Source organism: Leptonotus elevatus, chromosome 1 (genome assembly GCF_054856555.1).
Source record: "Leptonotus elevatus isolate MCC_2025b chromosome 1, RoL_Lele_1.0, whole genome shotgun sequence".
NCBI lineage: Eukaryota > Metazoa > Chordata > Actinopteri > Syngnathiformes > Syngnathidae > Leptonotus > Leptonotus elevatus.
The window spans coordinates 36,774,505-36,795,241 of NC_141239.1; the positions used below are offsets into that span (position 1 = coordinate 36,774,505).

General features: G+C 41.5%; 2 protein-coding genes across 4 annotated transcripts in view; one reads left to right on the top strand and one right to left on the bottom strand.

Annotated features, from left to right (window-relative positions):
* atp6v1h (ATPase H+ transporting V1 subunit H) overlaps positions 1–2,235 on the bottom strand; it is a 37,134-nt gene extending 34,899 nt beyond the window's left edge. For both annotated transcript variants that reach the window (XM_086096145.1, XM_086096137.1), the window contains exon 1: positions 2,221–2,235. The gene's annotated coding sequence lies outside the window, so the exon portion shown is untranslated. The remainder of the gene's footprint in view (positions 1–2,220) is intronic.
* On the top strand, positions 236–19,945 carry rgs20 (regulator of G protein signaling 20). 2 transcript variants are annotated; one of them, XM_086096183.1, is made up of 5 exons: positions 236–579; positions 10,029–10,195; positions 14,724–14,798; positions 14,863–15,097; positions 17,072–19,945. In XM_086096183.1, the coding sequence occupies exons 1-5, from the start codon at positions 391–393 to the stop codon at positions 17,258–17,260; spliced, it is 855 nt and encodes a 284-aa protein (XP_085952309.1). In that variant the 5' UTR covers positions 236–390; the 3' UTR covers positions 17,261–19,945. The 2 variants fall into 2 exon arrangements, with proteins under 2 accessions (XP_085952309.1, XP_085952321.1); XM_086096195.1 differs by lacking the exon at positions 236–579 and adding an exon at positions 6,829–6,944.
* Positions 19,946–20,737: the final 792 nt, after the last annotated feature.

Sequence of the window (20,737 nt, forward strand, 5' to 3'; positions counted from 1 at the left end):
AGAACAAAAATCGTCATTATTTTTTTTATTATATTTTATTTTATTGTCGTTGTTGTTTTTTATTTAACTAATACTGGCTATTATATGATATATTTTAAGTGGGAGTATTATTACACTATTATATTATTTTCGTTGAAAGATAAACAAAGCCGTACTGTGACGTCACGTGAGCCTGCCATGAGTCTTCCTCCTGCGTTAATCTGTCCTAAGCACATAGCATTGTCCTAATCCCAGTCTGCCCTCCCTTTTCCCCCCAAACACTTCCCTTCATCATTCATTCTCTGTTCCATCATTGCTATACACAGCAGGACGCATGCCGGCCATAGACGTGCCACGAGCAGTGTGGATTTCCCGTGATGCCGAGAGGCGGTGGGGCATCGCAGTGGGAGCATGCCGCACTCTAGAGGGGCCGAGTGGTGGGAGGTCAGGCCCACTTGGGCCCTGAGGTCAGTCCGACGCCGCCGCGCCCTCATGTGGCAGCGTATGCAGAGGCTGACCCGGGCGTGCCGCCGCGGCGTTGGCTGTGCAGTCAGCTACAATGAACACGACCAAGATGAGCAGGATATGGTGTGCCTTGAGGTATGCACCTATGACATGCTACTGGCCTACAGAACTACCTGCCTTCCTCACGACCCATCAACAACCTAGGCTACCTGTAGTTCCTACTAGTAACAACAACCTTGCTACTTAAATACCCACTCACCATCAATCTACCTAAATAGCTGCCGACCACATACCTGCATTACCTCCCCACCTACCTACAGACTACATAAAAATGACATACCTACCTACCCAACTACCTACAATGTATCCAAACCTAATACCCACCAATATCTACCTACCAGCCTGCCAGTTATCTACTGTACCTACTGTAAATCCCTACCTTTATACTTATCTTCTCACCCACTTCTCTCAATACTCATCGACCAATCTTCTACAATTGTACCTAATTGTACCCAATACTTAGCTACTTACCTACCTACATATCTACTATAGATTACAAAAGTGGGTACTGGCCTCAGATTTTTCCAGGTATTTTATTTTATCCTCATGAAAAGACACTGGAAAAAATATGCTTTTGTACAATGTAAAGTAGTCAGTGTTAAAGTGAAAAAATTACCTTTCCCCTCAAAATGACTCAACACAGACACTGATGTCAAACCACTGGCAACAAACATGAGTGCACCCCTAAAGGCCGCATCGCAGTGAGGGGCGAACGTTTGCCAGATGTTCACCAACAGTTTTATTGTTTGTTTGTTTGTTTTTCTTGAATGAACCCTGATGATAAATCAACACTTGCTAGCTTTGCAAACATTTGCCCTTTGGTTTAAGTGAAAATGTTCAATGTGTACCCAAATTGTCAATAATATGTCTGGCTGTTATTATTTTCCAACACTGCCACACATGCTCCATCAATTTACCAATCCCCAGGCTTTTATTCCTGACTCGGAGAGGGCACTCCACCCTTTTTCGATTGAGAACGTTGGTCTCAGATTTGGAGGTGCTGATTCTCATCCCAACCGTTTCACACTTGGCTGCGAACTGCTCCAACAAAAGTTGAAGATCGCGACGAATACTGGGGCGTCTAAACCGGACCCCTTCAACAACTCGTCTGCGCCTAGAATTCTAGATTCTGTCCATAGAAGTTATGAACATAATCGCTGACGAATTGCAGCCTTGTCCAACCCCCACGGGAAACAAATCTGACTTCTTGCCGACAATGCGGACCAAACTCTGACACCGGTCGTACAAGGACCGAACATTTCATATTAGGGGTCCGGTACCCATACCTCCGGAGCACTCTCCTTTTTGACTCCCTGAAGCAATCTCCTATACACCTTCCAGAACACTGATGAAGTGTAGACCTGGTCCACTGTTTTCAAAAATAACTGTTGCGAGAAATATACTGAACCTATCTATCTAATGTAGCTACAGTAAATACCCACCTACCTTCTACATGCCTACCCACTACTTGCTCTTCTACCCACCTACCTACCTAAATAGTAAATACACATGTACCAAAAATACCGACCTGCGTACTTACCTACCCATCAACAACTATCTACCAACCACCTACCACCGACTGACCAAGCTATCCACCCACAGTCCCCACCATCCCACCTACACATTATATACCTGCTCCAGCTCCTAACCTGACTATTCAACTTGCTAGCTAAAACTAATCTATCTAGCTACCTAGCAAAATATACATTATACTACCTCTACATCATTGCGAAATAGCATCATTAGAGCTGAAGTGTTGTTGTCCGCTGCACGGTGAGATGTGTTTGGCGACGTCATGCCTTTTGTTCTTGAGTTGCCGTTGCTGTCAGAGCCTTGGCGGAGGTCTAGCTCGCCGCCGTGCCTTCCCGTCAAACGTCTATTTGCGGCGGCTAAAGTACGTCTGACTGGAGACTTAGGAAGATTAAAAGAGAGAGGTGTGTGTGTGTGAACAGTGGATTGTATCAGCCATTTTGGTGGTAAATATGGTACACTGAAATCCACCAAACTTTGTTTCATGACTGCTCTTAACTCAAAACACTCATATCTCAAATTGTATTTCTCTATTGAAATGAATGAAAATTGTATTCATTGGTTGCAGCGCCCCAAAAACTTACCCCAAAATGTTGCAATTTGTTTATAACACTACAATATTGTACTTTATAAAGACATACAGTAATAATCACATATTTAAATAGTGTAAAGAAGTAAACAATTTGTTAATCATGATTTCATGCTTAGATTCAATGATTCTCCTTCTGATGTGTGCTCCTTGGCCACCGGGGGTAGTATAACACCCTTACTAAACTTAAAATTGGTAATGAAATGCAGAAGTCTTCTTCAGTTACAATTTGCTGCAGTAATACAGTGAACTTCACAGGGCGGCCATCTTGGGACAGGGTTACTTGATCAGTTATAACATTAAAGCTGCAATTTATGACTGAAATGCCTTCTAATTAGTAGATTAACACCTTAGCTGTTCACAATGGGTACTCCTGCAAGCCTCTGGTCAATAGTTTTCAGACAGGATTCGGGTTAGAATTTCCCACGCCCTGTCTGCGGATGTGACGTAATGTGCGTGGTGTGTATGTGAAGAACGGTATGTGCAGTTTCATTTTTCGTCAGCAGGTGGCAGTAGCTATTCGAAATGGAATATTCTACATTCAGTAGCTTTAAAGTCAGTGGTGAAATAACTAGATTGCTAAATTCTCCCAAATTCTCAACCGATTTTCATTTTTGTTGTTAGATATGAAACAGAGAGACACAAAAACTATGCCGTGTTTTTTCAAAAACAAAATCTGCAATTTATAAATTCAGCTTGAATTATAGCCGTGTTAATAAGTGTTAGAATTAAGCTAGCAGACTTTAGAAGTGCAAAGTCTTCTAGTTTGGTTAAAGGTGAAGTCAACCCCAATAAAAATATTGACAATAATATGTTCTATGCAGCCCCCCCTAGTTCAAATATGGTATTCTGCTTAATATTGCGTTAGTGGAATATGAGTTAAGCAGCAAAATCCAGCCATTTTTATCCATCTCAGGTGGCGGCCATTTTGCCACTTGCTATCACATAAAGATTACATCAATGTTGCTCAGGTCTCGGGTAACAACCAATCACAGCGCAGCTTCAAAAAACAGGTGAGCTCTGATTGGTTGTTGCCTGAACCCTGAGCAACATTGATGTCATCTTCAATCGATAGCAAGTTGCAAAATGGCCGCTCCTGAGACGGATAAAAACGGCTGGATTTTGCTTCATAATTCATATTCCACAAATATTAATCAGAATGTCATGTTTAGACGAGTGAGGCAACATATATAATTGTCAAAATTTTTTAAAGGTTGACCACCACTTTAAATACTAAATTGTGCAATTATTTTCATTGTATGTTTAGTTAAACAGTAAACACCAACAAGCACTTGTCCTCTGTTTTGAAGAATTGTTCACTATCTGCGAAATTGTTTGTAGCGCACCATCGAGATATAATTTTTGCCTGCAACTCATGATGAAAACAATCGGCCCAGGAATAACTCATATCAGGAAAAAAAATCTTAAATTAGGTCTCTCGTTAGTCGTGATACGATTGTACCTATAAAATGTCAAGTGTATTCCGAGGGTGAGAATTAGGCGAGTAACAAAAAACGATTTAAATAAAAAATCTGTTGATTTAAAAGATGCTGTGATGTGTTGAATCAAACCAAATCAAATCATTCCACTTTAAGCTTTTCCGGGATATGTATGGAATCGTCCTTTATCGGCAAGATTTTTTATTGAAGAAGAAACTTGTTGCGTCATACTGTCTCAAATTGAGCCGTACCATACGGAATGAAATCATAATCCAACTGAATTTGATTTGTTCCACTTTAAAATCGACCCATCCTTGAATCGTATTGCACCCCATGTACCGAGATACGTATCGAATTGTGATGCACACCCCTAGTGAGTGGTTTAAGTTATTATTGTTCCATTAGGCTTTCTTGCGCAGCAGCAAACTCCTCTTTACACTTAAAATTTCTATCTGATTGAAACCGCTGTGACCTTTTTGCCTCTGCCCATCTTCACCGCCCAAAAACATGCCGCTCTCTCAATCTGTCATCATAACTCCATAAACCCCCCACAAACCCTGGCAATCCTGCTTTAATTGCACGCCCCCGGTTTTCATTATTCTACACTTGGACCTCAAATCTGCCCCAACACACACAATCACAAGTCAGAGGGTATAGTGCATGGTCACGTGGCCACTTTGTGGTTCGACGTTGCGTAACACGCGTATATAGGGTAAGGTGTTAAATGAAGTGTTGTGGAGCAGGTCACACGTTCACCTCTCTGGGGCCCAGATGTAACTATTGCATCTTGACAGAAGGGACTTTTCCGTTTTTACAGCAGTGCCAATATGGTCGCCATGGCCACATGTGTTTCAAGCATCATATCTAACACATTATTTCAACCTTTCTGTGTTAAAAAAAAAAGGGGGGGGGGGAACACAGCAGTTGAGTGCCATCTGGTGTTTATGTACAGCAAAACAATAGCTGCAGTGAAAACTAACCTACTATTCCAATACGTCACAGTTCTATAGGCGATATTCAACGGCAGGGGAGGGGGAAGCTTTTTCTTATTAGGAGCATTAAAGTAAATGTGTGTATTTGTATTCATGTACATTTTTATTTGTACTGAATAGGTGATTAATAAAGTATACAACATATTAAATACCGTTACTATTTTATCGGTATAATATATTATTGTATTCAATGAAATGTCTTAAATTGTTATTCAAATATGATTGTAAATACTGAATGTATGAATTTATCAACATATGTTTATATTTTTTTCCTATAAGGGAAGTAAATTTAAGATACATATTTGATTTAAAAATATTTATTTAAATGTATATTGTTTTTTAACTTCTTCTTCTTATTATTATTATTAATATTATATAAATATTTGGTTTAATAAGTACCTTTCTAATGTAATTAGTTTCTATTGTTGTTTTTCCTGCAGGGAATAAATAATTAAGTAACATTTTATATTTATTCATTAAAATGTATGAAACACATCCATCCATCCATCCATTTTTCGAACCGCTTAATCCTCACAAGGGTCGCGGGGGTGCTGGAGTTTATCCTAGCCGGCTTCGGGCACCCTAAACTGGTTGCCAGCCAATCCAGGGTATTAAACACATTATTATTGTTATTATTTTTGCTTAAATATGATTTTAATTTGTCCGATAGGAGATTCCTAAAGTAAACAAGCTAGGATAGGCATATATATATATATATAATCCCAATCTTTAAAAAAAAATGGTGTACAATGTTTCTAAAGAGATAAGGTATTGCAAATGATATTTCATGTAAAAAATAAATAAATGAATAAACATATAGAACTCTTAATGTAAATGGCAGACGTTCCTTGCTGTACTTCAAAATGCCTCTTGAGGGCAGTGTTGTCCCTGCATCGACTCAGCTGTAAAAAGTTTTTGAGCACAACGCACACTACATGCATACTCACACCGGCCAGCACACCGTGTGCACGCACACGCAAGATTTTTTTTTTTTTTAATGAATGCAAAAGCTATATACACAGACTCACTTTTTCTCTGTGGGATTAGTAATTGTTTTTTGGGGGGTTTTTTCACCTCCAGAGGTATAATGAAGGAAATCATAATGTATTATAAAGCAAAAATTTAAAATAGAAACATTGCATGCCATGGCCACCTGGGGGTAGTATAAAACAGGTAGACGGACACCTCATAGGCATACATGGGTGTCCACACCATAGAGACAGCTCAGCTCCTTTTGGGTCTTTGAAGAGGATAGAGAATATATGCCTGTGTGTACTGTTATTTTGAATGTCTAAATATGTTCCTCTTCTTTTTAAGAATTGTTTCCTAGTTGCCAAAGTGCTGCTTGTTGACGTGAGTCAAGTTTAGTTCACTACCACCACGTAGCGCTCATATCTCAAGTGTGTGCTCATAAGACAAAGCAAAAAATCTGAGTCGAGTCACTCATATTAATGCATTGTCTATGTTTGTATTTTGTTATTCCTCAATCAGATTCATAAAGTGGAACATGAACGTATAATTTATTTGGACATAAAAATATAATTCATATTATTCACAGTGAGGTGAGTAGGCAAAACCCATCTGGCAAAGCGCAAATGTGCCGCCATCTTTGAGTGGGACAATGTGTCGTACTAGGACTGTACACACGGCACGGACTTACATATGACTGTACGTCCACTTTCTGCACTGGGGGTCTGGGCTACTACGAGTCGGGAGAAAGTGCGCATGCGCAGTGATTCGGAGCAGCCGGTCGGGAGGAGGAGGATGAGGCGAGGGGAGGAGGGGGGGAGAAGAAGCGCTTTTGCCATCGGATGTGATCAAGAGCAGCGTGTCCTTTTCTATAAATTATCTGCTTTTAACCGCTTGTCGCTGTGCATACATGGTGGAATTGTAAGTATGGCGCGTCTCGTGTGTGCGCGTGTGTTTGTGAGTGTGCGCGCGTGGGCAAAGAATGGAGGATGCTGGATTGAAGAAGAGGAGGAGGCGTGTGAAAGGAAGGGGGGGGGGGTATTAACCCCCCCCCCCCCATTTCTGCGACGATTTGCGATTTAGAGAGGAATCATTTGCTTGCAATGATTTAGGCAGAGTGCAGTGCGGTGGATACTAACTCCCCCCCAGCACCCCTCCTCTTGACCATTCAATCGGATTTGGAGATACGCACGCGTACATTAGAAAAAATAGAAAAGACAAAATCATGTAATATCAATTGCATCCCTGCATCCATCCATCTTTCCCAGCCGTATAGCAACTCACCCCCACCCCTACTTGTGTCAGGTAGTGTGTGTGCGTGCATATGTGTGTGTGTGTGTTACATAAATGATATGACAGGATTTGTTAGTGTCTGACCTGCTGATGACACCTTTTGTTGGCACCTTAGGGCCTTTCTCTGCATGCATCTGCACAAAAAATCAACACACACGCACACAGAAATATTGGTATTGCTATTTATGCACCGTGGTGCTTTGAGATACGGGTGTCGTGAGTTTTTTTTAAAGATACGAGCCGTCTTTCGGTCGATTTTTTGTGTGTGCCTTGACTTGTGAGCGCAGACTTGATATATAAGTCCTGTAAGGTAGCAGCAATTTTTTTTTTATATAAATAAATAAATAATGTAAGTGATAACAACACCATTTTTACATAAACATTGTTGACTGCATATTCACTTTTAAAATATATTTTTGCGCAATTTTTTTTCTCATAGTGGATTTATACTGTGAAAAAATCCATTAATAAAAATATATGATGTATTTAACTACATAGAAAATACACGCGAAATACAATATTGCATTATTTACTTTCAATTAAATGTCTATTTTGATTTAATTATTCAATTACAAATATTTCAAGAAATGTATTGATTTTGAATAAAGTGATGATTTGAATCACTTTATTTTTGATGATATTACTATTTTTTTATGAACTTTAAAAAAGTAAAATAGTTATTTTGATAAATGTAAGTGATGTTTCTGTTTTTATTTTTCTTCTAGGGAACTGATAAAGTAAATATGACAAAAACAACCGACAACCAACAAACGACCAACCAATCAACAACCGACAACAGGGTCCACATATCGGCAAAACTAGTTTTAAGATAGAGACACAAATAGATTTGTTTGGACAAAAATGTCAATTTTAAGATTTCTCCACAAATAGCCTCCTTGAAGTCTCTATTTTCATTTCCCAGTTGCTCCAAAGTTAAAAATGTGTGAAAATAAGCAATTATTAGAACAAGTGCATCTTTAGCCAACATGTTTTTAGCCGTCTTTAGCTAGCTGCGCGTCTCGGAAACCTGCCTCAAAATGACTCTATTTCCTGGCCTTTAACGTCACTTCCCAAATGATTGATTTAAATGGACATAGCAACCCCAAAAAGACGAAATACACTATAATGTGACCGTTCAGCACGAAAGTGAACTTAATGACACGTGTCATAACAACGGCATCTTACCTTGGAGCAGATGACCAATGTTTGTAATCCAAACAGAAATCCTTTTTAATTCCGGGATCTCTTTCTTTAATGAGTCTATTTAGATTTTTAATTCAAAAGAATGCAATTAAGTATGTCCACTGACAAGAGCGAAAGTCACGCGAGCAGCAGCTCCTAACAGAGCAGAATCACAGCGAGTCGGGATGAGTGTAACTAAAGGTTGTGAAATGTGGCAATGCCTTGTATGTACTGTAGGCTAATGTAATAATGTATAGTAAATAATGTAATGTTTTGATCACTTCTCAATGTCATTTCTTTCATGATGAGACTGGAAGATGACACGCCACCCGATGCATCAAAATATGAACCATTTTCCCTTTAGGCTCTTTTAAGTGGGATGAAATTAAAATCAAATATGAGCTATGGAAAATGAAACTTGAAGATGAGAAATAATTGCGATGGTCCTCCCAAAGCGAGTCTCCCAGCCCCAAAATGCACACAGCGTATATGGAGTGACTTTTAAATACAGAACTGTAAAGTATAGTGTTGTGTTCCTTATGTGTTTGGGAACAAATGTGTTGGACCATCATAACATTTCATTTCCTTTATGTGACCAAATGCATTTGAGACATAACATCCACGAAAAGTTCATCAATCATATCAATAAACGTATATGTATAAATAAATATAAATGTTTTAATTGACACCATTTTTTAAAACATTTTAAACAAGAACATATCACACAAGGCGCAAAAATGAAAGAACCAAACTTTGTCTGATGATGCCTCAGAAAAAGAATTGTAAGCCTAACTTGATCTTCAAAGTTGAGGCTGCATGATTTCATCTGTTGTGAGGTCAAAATTCTGAAACTTTCAAAGGTTTCAAATCTCGGAAGATGGCCTTACCTGCGATTGAAATAGACTTTCCCACTGATATTTTAACAGTTCCTGAAAAATTCAGGTTCATATCTTTTTCCTAAGATACTGGTTGCTATGGACATTTGAAAGAAGCACGGACCAAAACTTTAAACCCGTTTTTGTCAAAACTAGGGATTTCTACCTTCCAACATTAAAATTGCCGTAACTTTGTTCTTTTTTTTTTTAGATACGTCCAAGTATTATATATCATTTTAAAGGCAATTAAGTGTAGAATTTGAATAAATGAATATCTAAATTTTTATTGTTGACACATGAAGACCCTTTTGCCAGAGCCAGTCACATATATGACTAAAATGTGCAAATGTATAAATTATTACATTACAATTACAAATATTTAGATTTCTTGTATGTTTTTGTATCATTTTTTTTTTCTGTTCAGGATTTATTGAAAATTCTTTTATAAATAAACATACATACAATTATCAACTGTTGCTTGTATCTTATATACACAATTTTTCCCAGTTTTTCTGAGAGCAAGTGAAAAGTTCTTGAGCTTCTTCTCTTTTCTATCCTCCAGTCATTTGTAACGTGAGCCAAAAGTAAAAAATAAACCAGTCAATAATTGCGCTTACTACAAAGTGTGCTACTATTCTTGCCCCCACTCCCGCAGCCCATGGGATCAGAGCCGATGGAGATGCGAAAGAGGCAGATGTCGGTGCAGCAGGAGTCGGCAGCGGGGGGGACTGCACCGGCCCACCAAGGCCAGCCGGGCCACGCCAACCCGCGGGGGTCCAACGCCTGTTGCTTCTGTTGGTGCTGCTGCTGTAGCTGCTCCTGGTAGGCACCTGCAGCCTCTCACACCAACGGCAATCGTAAAAAGCATTACATAGCATGTTTAGGGCAGTTTGCCTTTTTGACCCGCTGGGGCCACCGTTTTTGTGCTTGTCTAGCACTAATCTAATATATGACTGGATAGCCGATACACGCCGTTGAAGCAACAGGGCAGCCATCTAACTCCTCCCATCTAGCGAGCAGACCACTGTATAAACTATACGGTATACGTACAGATTAGACAAATACAGCTAAAATAAAATAAAATAACAAGTGGACGGTATGTGCTGCTTTGAAGACCCCTTATCGCTTAGTTCCTTAGACCCCAATATTAGATTTGGCAGAGGCATCTTTTATTGAATTACAGTTATAATTCTTTAAGCATATAATTTATACATGTATTTAAGGCAAGTTGTAAAATGTCTGAAAACCTCTTGTTTATGTTTAACAAATCTAAAACATCATAAATCATGCTGTTTCTACTAACTACAGTCTCAAATGCTCTCCAATTTCGATACTGTAAATGTATAGGATTGTATGCAGAGAAGCGTTTCTTGAGAGGAGCAATATGGCGGCCTCGCGGCTTCAAAAGTCTTTCCCCATCGGCTATCTATTCATATATTCAGATCACTGGAGTCTAGGGTGGCCATGTTTAACAAGTGCAGTTACCATTGTACATGATTTTGCACTTATGGACTTAGAACTTATAGTAAGACATAAGTACAAATTTCTTAGCTAGCTAGCAGCATGACACACATGCGGGGCTTGAAGGCGAGCGTCTGGTGGCTGGGCCTTCACCCATGGGGCCCGGCCGGGCATAGCCCGAAAAGGCCACGTGGGTCCCCCTTCCTATGGACTCACCACCTGTAGGAGGGGCCAAAGGGGTCGGGTGCATAGCGAGCTGGGTGGCGGCCAAAGGCGGGAACTTTGGTGTTCCGATCCCCGGCTACAGAAGCTAGCTCTTGGGACATAGAATGTCACCTCTCTGGCGAGGAAAGAGCCCGAGCTGGTGTGTGAGGCAGAGAAATTCCGACTAGATATAGTCAGACTCTTCTCCACACACGGCGTGGGCTCTGGTACAAATCCTCTCGAGAGTGGTTGGACTCTCTTCCACTCTGGAGTTGCCCACGGTGAGAGGCGCAGAGCAGGTGTGGGCATATTTATTTCCCCCCGGCTTGGTGCCTGTATGTTGGGGTTTACTCCAGTGGATGGGAGGGTAACCTCCCTCCGCCTTCGGATGGGGGGACGGGTTCTGACCATTTTTGGAGTCCTTGGAAGGTGTGCAGGAGAGAGCTCCCTCTGGGGACTCCCTCGTTCTGCTGGGAGACTTCAACGCTCATGTGGGCAATGACTGTGAGCCCCAAACGTATTGTGAGGGTCTGCTGGGAACGTCTGGTGGAATCCCCTGCCAGAAAAAGTTTCAATGCCCACCTCCGGCAGAACTTCTCTCTTGTTCCGAGGAAGGCGTGGGACATTGAGTCAGAGTGGGCCATGTTCCGCGCCTCCATTGTTGAGGCGGCCGATCGGAGCTGCGGCCGTAAGGTGGTTGGTGTCTGTCGTGGCGGCAATCCTAAAACCTGCTGGTGGACACCAGCGGTAAGGGAAGCCGTCAAGCTGAAGTAGGAGTCCTATTGGGCGGGCCTTTTTGGCCTATTGGACTCCGGAGGCAGCTGACAGGTACTGGCTGCTAAGCGAAATGCAGCTTCGGCGGTTGCTGAGGCAAAACTCTGACATGGGAGGAGTTCGGTGAGGCCATGGAAAACGACTTCCGGACGAAGGATAGGAAAGCGGTGCACCATTAACACTGTGTATAGTGGAGATGGGGTGCTGCTGACCTTGACTCGGGACGTCGTGAGTCGGTGGGCAGAAGACAGAAGACTTCCTCAATTCTACAGACACGTCTTCCTTTGATGGTCTGGGGACTCTGAGGCGGGCTCGCCTATCTCTGGGGTCAAAGTTACTGAGGTGGTTGGAAAGCTCCGTGGCAGGGCCCCGGGGGTGGATAAGAACCACCCGGAGTTCCTAAAGGCTCCGGATGTTGTGGGGTTGTCGTGGTTGGCATGCCTCTACAACATCACATGGACATCGGGGACAGTGCCTCTGGATTGGCAGACCGGGGTGGTGGTCCCCCTTTTTTAAGAAGAGAGGAGGAAAAGATCTATTCATGGGTGCTGGAGAGGAGGGTTCGTCGGGAAGTAAAATCTCGTATTCAGGAGGAGCATTGTGGTTTTCGTCCCAGTCGTGGAACAGTGGACCAGCTCTACACCCTCGGCAGGGTCCTCGAGGGTGCATGGGAGTTCGCCCAACCAGTCAATGTGTGTTTTGTGGATATGGAGAAGGCGTTCGACCGTGTCCCTCGGGGACTGTGGGGGGTGCTTCGGGAGTACGGGGTACCGAGCCCTCTGATACAGGCTGTTCGGTCCCTCTACGACCGGTGTCAGAGTTTGGTCCACATTACTGGCAGTAAAATGGATTCGCTCTCAGTGAGGGTTGGACTCCCAATTCTGTTCATAACTTTTAAGGACAGAATTTCTAGGCTCAGCCAAGGCGTTGAGGGGTTCCTGTTTGGTGGCCTCCGTATTGCATCTCTGCTTTTTGCAGATGATGTGGTGCTGTTGGCTTCATCAGGCCGTGATCGCCAACTCTTACTGGAACGGTTTGCAGCTGTGGGTGAAGCGGTTGGGATGAAGATCAGCACCTCCAAATCCGAGACCATGGTCCTCAGTCGGAAAAGGGTGGCGTGGCCTCTCCGGATGAAAAGCTCTCGATTTATCGGTCGATCTACGTTCCTACCCTCACCTATGGTCACAGACTGTGGGTCGTGACCAAAAGAACAAGATCCCCGGATACAAGCGGACAAAATGAGTTTCGTCTACAGGGTGTCCAGGCTCTCCCTTAGAGATAGGGTAAGAAGCCCGGTCATCCGGGAGGGACTCAAAGTAGAACCGCTGCTCATCCACGTTGAGAGGAGCCAGTTGAGGTGGCTCGGGCATCTGGTTTGGATGCCTCCTGGACGCCTCCCTAGAGAGGTGTTACGGGCATGTCCCTCCAGCGGGAGGCCCCGGGGACGACCCAGGACACGCTGGAGAGATTGTCACTTGGCTGGCCTTGGGATCCCGCCGGAGGAGCTGGTTGAGAAGTCTGGGTTTCCCTCCTAGAGCTGCTGCCCCCGCGACCTGACCCCGGATAAGCGGTAGTAAATGGATGGATGGATAAATAAAAATTTCCTTGCAACACCAAAGCACTTTGTGCTTGTTAAATGTACTGTATGACATTTCTACCACTATTTTAGAAGTCCAATTTTTAACTCTTTAACCCCTCAGGGCCACCGTACGTCCAGCTAATTTAGCAGTGCAAGTTTTAACAAGTACTCAGCCAATTTATAATATATAAAGCATAATGTAAAAACAACAATTAAACAAACAAACAAACAAACAAATCTGTGGTCCGCATCACATGGCGAGCTAGCACATTGACGAACAGACTTGAAATGCTGATTTCATCAATTCCAAAACAATTTATGTTAAAATCAGAACCACTCCACTACTACCACTCATGCACCAGTCAGGTATTGAGCCTTTTGGACCCCTTTAGGGCCACTGTAATTCTGGATTATTTTTGGCAGCGAGGAAACACGTCTAGTTTGTTTGTGGCATTGTGCATCACGATGTGTGTTGAAAAAAGGGGGCAAATATTGCCATTTGCGGTCTGCCACGGGGACTTAAAAAATGTGTCAAGGTGCTTTTTGTAACCCTGATATTTGCCTTTTTATTTTAAAATTATGATCACTGCTCCTACTGCCACCACACTTTTAGCGATCCAGTATGGAGCCTTTTGGGCCACCATACTTCAAATCTGTCTACACAAGTACACACTGGTTTATGTAACTAACCACATATTGGTGGCATCACATTATTATTTACAGTACATACGCTCAATGTACAGTAAAATCATTGCCTATGCCGTAAAAACTAATAATCAACAACAAAAACACCTTCAACAAGGCGCTTATTTCTGTTTTTTTGTAAAAGGATGATCATGCCAACTTCTAAGACTTTTATTTTTTGTTTCGAAATCCCTCAAAAATAAATAAATACAATTAGAAGATAAAAATACACAATTCAACGAATTCTATATATATATACATATAGACAGGCATACACAATACTGTTGTGGACGCTCTGCCCTTCTCTCAGCTTCTCAGTAAGCCACAGAAATATTAGTCATTCTCTCCAGAGGATAAACAAATTATACTTATAAGTATTGCTATCTGTTGCTTAAAGGGTAACAACATCACCACATAAATGCTAAATGTTAGCCCACGTGTCTATAGTGTTTCCCATTGTATGTTAGCATTAAGATCACTGTTGTTTTAAATGAACATGAATTGCCTTTGTTTTATGCTAGGTTTGACAATAACCTTCAGCTAAGAGTGGCAATAAAAAGCTTAAAGCCTCTTATTAAAGAATGTTTCCTGCCAACTATATTTAGCCTTAAGTTGTCATATAACACGTACATGTCTGATTTTTTTTAGGAACGAGGACAGAGACGAGAGGAATCGGAAGGTATCGTACGACGTCAAGGAAGGGACCGCGGACTGTGAAGACTGGTGGGTGGAACGTTTCTCCGTCATTTGTTGTCCGTGACTGCATCGTCATATTGTGTTGTTGCAGCCCCAAGCCCACGCTGGAAGAGGTGCGTTCTTGGACCCAGTCCTTCGACAGGCTTATGAGCTGCGCGGCCGGACGCAATTCCTTCCGCCAGTTCCTGCGTACAGAATTCAGCGAGGAGAACATGCTCTTCTGGCTGGCCTGCCAGGAGTTTGCCAAGGAGAGCAACAAGGGCTCTGTGGAGGAGAAGGCACGCGTCATCTACGAGGACTACATCTCTATCCTCTCCCCGAAAGAGGTCTGCCTATCTGCCCACTCTATCGGCCTTCCTGCTATCAGCGCAAATTCTTAACATAACGGGTTATTGACCTGGTAGCTATTAGCACCACGAAACATCTAACTATGATCTCTTACCGTATCTATCTATCTATCTTTCAAAGCGATGGTTTCTACTGAATATGTTTCCATATTGTCCCTTGCATCAACATAGCTATTAGCAGGACACCAACCTTAGATCTCTTACCATATCCGTCAATATTGACAACGTTAATGATGGACGCTCATTTTGTTGATTATTGAATGACGGGAAACTTCGGTGAAGAAATGACAGATGTTTAAAGTGGGTTTTCATCTATCAATGCAATCATCAATAACCAACGGCCCTTCTCAGTCCGTCAATGACGGACGCTTGTTTTACTGACGCATGACGGAAACACTGATGGACGGCCATTTCGCTTCTACTTCTTCCCGGGGACTACGGGCAAGACACCCCCCCCCCCCCCCGCGGTAAAGAAGTACATTTAAACTTACCAGGTATGCTAACTTCCTCGCATCCTCAAGACTATTCTCTTCTGGCTCTGTCCCAAAACTGCTAGCTGGCCGTGTGACTACAGACCGTGATGATAATATTTTCCTCCAGTTGTAATTCCTAATTATTGCTACATTTATGCAAGCATTAGTTTAGTGCTCAGTTTATTTGACATCAGGCACGTTGTCAGAACACAATTTTACACAAAAAAAAACAAAAACAATACATGGGTAAAATACAGTGCATAGATAACCCAAAAGACTGCGCTAATTTCCCCTCTTTTCCTGTCATGTTATACAGTCTTATGGCCCAGGGAAGGAAAGACCTGCGGCATCTTTCGGACATGCAGTTCAGTGAGATCAACCTTTCACTGAAACTGCTCCTCTGCCCTACCGCCACTAGATCTCCCAGCGCCGTCATTTTGAGCCTAATATGGTTATTACTCGCTGTTTTGAGTAGCTAATAAATCCCCTCTCTTGCTTTTGTGAGGCAGACGGGTGGCGCAGCTTTATTGATTTCGATTATCAGGCTTGTACTGCCAAAAACGTCACGACTCCATCACATATAGCATGTAGCTCCAGTGGAGCAATACGCGGGTCCTTGCTGTCTGGAACTCCCGAGCGATCCAGCGACCCCTCATCGTGATTCGTCAGACTCCCTTGTCAGCTTCATCTCAGAACGTAGCTGTCAAGTCTCCTCTGTAGTATCGTTTTTTTTACTCGCTATGGTGATCTAGCTTGTATCCAATGCCAAACCTCCGTGCTGAATGGCAGTTGCCCAGCGGCACAAAATACGGAAGTCCAGCAGCGCAACCCCGCAGGTCCCGACGACGTGAAGGATGCACACATTGAAATCAAATAGAACTGTCAAAATGACAGCCCATGGGAGATCTAGGTCCAAGTAAGTTTGCCTCGCTCTCCTGTGCTGCACTCGCGGCCATGTTTGCTGTTGTTACTTTTCTAGTGGCGCGCCACTAAAGCCTACGGCTACGGGTCCCTCAATGGGCCAAAATTCAAAATGTTTGCACATCTACTTATCACTCACGATCAATTGCGTTATTTTTTTTAACGCACTAATTCGCACGTAATTAATTTATCTAGATGAACGCGTTAAACTGACAGCCTTATTTACAACATGACTATTGACGTTGGCCGGAATGTTAAGCTCTTGTAGATTGATACATATAAATGATATATCTTCATTAAAACACTGTAAACTGAACCATGAAACTCCAGGGCTAAGAATGAGTCCCAGTCCGGCCCTGACCATATACTCTGTTGCATCGTAATTATCTTATCGTATCCATCTAATTGCATTGTTCTAATGCACTGTATCCATTACGGCATCAACCTCATCGTATTTTTATATCGTAGCAGTCTCGTCGCACTGTTCTATTGTATGTGTGAGCGCATGTGTCATAGCTAAGAAAAACCCTTAACGATTGTTTGTTTTTGACCCGCTCAGGTGAGTCTGGACTCCCGGGTGCGCGAATCCATCAACCGAAACATGCAGGAGCCCACGTTGCACACCTTCGATGATGCCCAGCTGCAGATCTACACGCTCATGCAAAGAGACTCCTACCCCCGCTACATGAACTCCCAGGACTACAAAAACCTGCTCAACGCTCTGTCCGAACAGTCGCCCGAATCTTAAAAAGAAAAACAAGACCTGTGATCTGCTATCCGCTCTCTTTTTTGTTTTGTTTTGTTTTGTTTTTGTATTTTCCCCCTTCTCTTGTGTGCAGTGCAGGATTTACGCCGACCAAGCGGGCTGCCGCAACACTCGGGGAATTCTCAGCAGCAGACACTCAGGTCTCAGCAACTCGCGAGGGCTTCACATCACAAGTACTGCTAACACTCCAACATAGCAACACAACACTCCAAAGGAACTTATTCTTACTTTTACTCTTTCTTTTCATAGAAATAATCTATTTTAGTTGACTTTTTTTTTTAACTGTTTTTTTCTCAAGGGAAAGGTAAATGATTCCCACTTTAGACTACATATATACAGTATATATATATTTATGAGTTTGTAAATAGTACAAATGGAATTGTGGGTATTTTCCGTGGAGATATTTAACTGCGTGACGAGAATCAAAGTTCAAAGGCAATGGCTACATGTTAGCTCGACCTTGCAGGCAGCTTTGTGAGGGGGGTGCAGCAGCCTTTGACCTTGGTTTCATCTTGCTTTTTATTTGTATCTTTTAAACAATTTAACCTAACTCTCGGGTTTGTGTGACTTGGCAACTCCTTTTGTGTGACATTAATAATTGTGATGTCCCCCCCCCCCACACACTGTTTTTACTCCCCCAAAGTCTTTTTAAAGTGGTTTTCGGAATACAAACATTTATTACAACTGAGATTAAGTTGAGAAAGTAATGTAAAATATTTTAATAATTATATGTACCTTATTTATGAGCAATATCAAAAAGCATTTGATCTCATTTGCTAAATCACTCTCAACTAGGACTATGTATGTCAGTGCTAGAAAATGAAATAAAGACAAAAAACTCACAATTTTAAAATAAAGAGATAATTTGACATTGAATGAATTAAAAAATAATAAATGTTTTCCATGGAGTCGAGGGTTTTGAACTGTTTGAACTTAAAATACGCCCACAAAAGCAAACATTTCTAGTCAGATGCTAGCATCCTAATTACTCTGAGCAAAAAACATGAAGTCGATAATCGCATCGAATTATATCTAACGTAACTTTATATCACCAATTTTTTGTGCTATATGGCAGGTTTATACAGCGATTATTTTTCCAAACGGACTGTTACTGCAGAGCAATATGCAGGAGACAGGTGGAAAGAGTGCGTAAAACAGAATGTCCAGACTATTGTTGGCATCATCTTACACGAATAAAAGAAGCTAAAGTGCAACATGCCCGCTGCTAAGCACAATTGAGTTGAGTTACACAGCTGCATGTCTCCGGTTAAGTAAACATTGTTAGACAATTTAATATAGCCTACAGTTGCTACTAAGGTAACAAATAAACGAGTCACTCAACGGGCCAGGTCACGCCTTTTAAAAGTCACACGCGCACAGTACTGTCCAACTTGAGAATAGTAACTCCAACTGGACAAAAATACACCTGCACCTCACATGTATAGTGATTTGGTATTATGCATAAAGCTTTAAAATAAATAAATGATTAAATACAAAAAATAAATGCTTTGCTACTTTGAGGATTTCATCTTTTGGCCTGGAACGTAACGGCCCGGGATAAAAGAGGGACTACTCAATCTCCCCCAGAAATGTTTTTGTTGTTTTGGGGGAAATAAATAATAATTCCAAACTGTGGAGGAACACATTTGGTTGTACAGCAAGAATAAAATGTTGGAATTATAGGTTGACACCTACATGTTTATTTTTGTCCGAAACAGGAAGAAGCTGCTTTTCATGTTTGTTTGTTTTTTAAATAACAAAACGTGTAATGTATTATGTCAGTGGCAATGTAACTTCCTTAAATATCAATTATTATAAGTAACTTTACACTCTTGCAATGCCACATATTGGGGAAAAAAACAACTGTAAATATAAAGAAAATGTTTTTCTCTCATTAATTCACAAAATGTTGACAAACATGCTTTTTATTAATTTTTTTTATAAAATAGTCTGAATAGCCCCCCTGAGAAACAGGAAGAAATTATATAAAAAGGGACTGACCCATCTTTTTGCATGATCTTTTAGATTGCACTGGCTACACAATCAGATGGCAGCCCTAAATTAATCTGAAAAGGTCACTTTGGTGTCACTACGATTGGAGTTGCCAAGCGTCCAATCCTTGTTTTCCCTTTTCACTTTTGTTGCCTCAAGACAGCGTCACTCAAAAAAGACAAGCTCCTCACATGGGGGGAGGGAGGGGAAGTGCCTTGACATTCCGTTTGGACGACATCTTTCTCACGGGCAAACTCTCGCCATAAAGGTGCTTTTTTTTTGGACCCAAGTACAACAGCCAGCTGACCGGAACAACGCGTCCCCCGCAACTTGATGAGTTTCCGATTTTTGGGGTGACGATTACCCAACAGGATGTGTGGGGGGGGGGGGCACAGCTGGCCGATCGACGTCGAAACTGCGGTTTTGGCGCGACACCTAATTTATAGTTTTCTTCTTCTGTTTACGATGTATGAAATATGTTAATTTTCGCGCTGCATTTACTGAGAGAAAAAAGAAGACATTTTTAAAATAATGTTAATAATAATAAAAATAAGAGTAATGTGAATGTTTACAATGTATGGTTTTAGTTTTTGGGTTTTATGCTACTCTCCAAGAACATGATGACTTGTGGGCATTTTGATTGAGATAAAATAAAGCACAATGATTTTAAAAGCGTTCTGGAATTCTTCTTTTGCAAAACATACTGTTCAGGGAAAAAAATGAACCAGAAGATGGTGTCAATCCATTTCGCTTAATTACGTCAAGAAGCAAATTGGAGTTCACTACTTTGTTGCCGTTGATGGGTTCTGATGGATTCATCATCAACTTAATTTTCCCCAGCTGTAATAATTAAGGTTGTTGTGATGCTATGACTAATACAGCAGCATTGCCTCAACGCGGCCTTCAGAATATTCTTAAAATACATTTGTCCATCTCTTTAAAATTAAACAAATGTTCATTTACCACATTGTAAATGTATGTATGCCTATTTATGACAAGGATGGCATTGCCTCAATGTGGAGCAAAGCAATTCAAAGAGTGATCTCTAATCTCTTTAAAATCAATAAGAAAATTATAGTAAATGCATCTTTAAGTCAGTCCAAGAAATTTTTTGCAAAGCGTCCAATCAAACTCAAGGAAGGCAAATACCACAGAATGTCAAGGATGCATTGCATTGCCTCAATTTGCAAATTGACGCATTGCAGGGCAAATAAGGGTTATCTTAATAAGGCACAAAATGTCTTGAGCTATGTAAAGTCAGGCTATATTTACATAAACTCATTTGGCCATAATTTTTCCTTCTTAATAACACTGGTGTGAAAATGGAAGTTCAGAATTTGTTGTGGATGATTTTACAGGCCTGTGATCACTTCATTATTATTTTTTTTCAAATCAATGCTAACGCTAAAATGTCAATGCAGTTTTGCATTGTTTGTTAGTATTAAGCTAAGCCTACTTTCCTAAGGT

Bases quoted from the DNA above. Each gene is read 5' to 3' on its own strand.
- rgs20 (XM_086096183.1), top strand. From the start codon at position 391: ATGCCGCACTCTAGAGGGGCCGAGTGGTGGGAGGTCAGGCCCACTTGG. The intron at 10,196-14,723 runs GTAGGCACCTGC...GATTTTTTTTAG, and splicing joins TGCTGCTGTAGCTGCTCCTG to GAACGAGGACAGAGACGAGA. The intron at 15,098-17,071 runs GTCTGCCTATCT...TGACCCGCTCAG, and splicing joins CTATCCTCTCCCCGAAAGAG to GTGAGTCTGGACTCCCGGGT.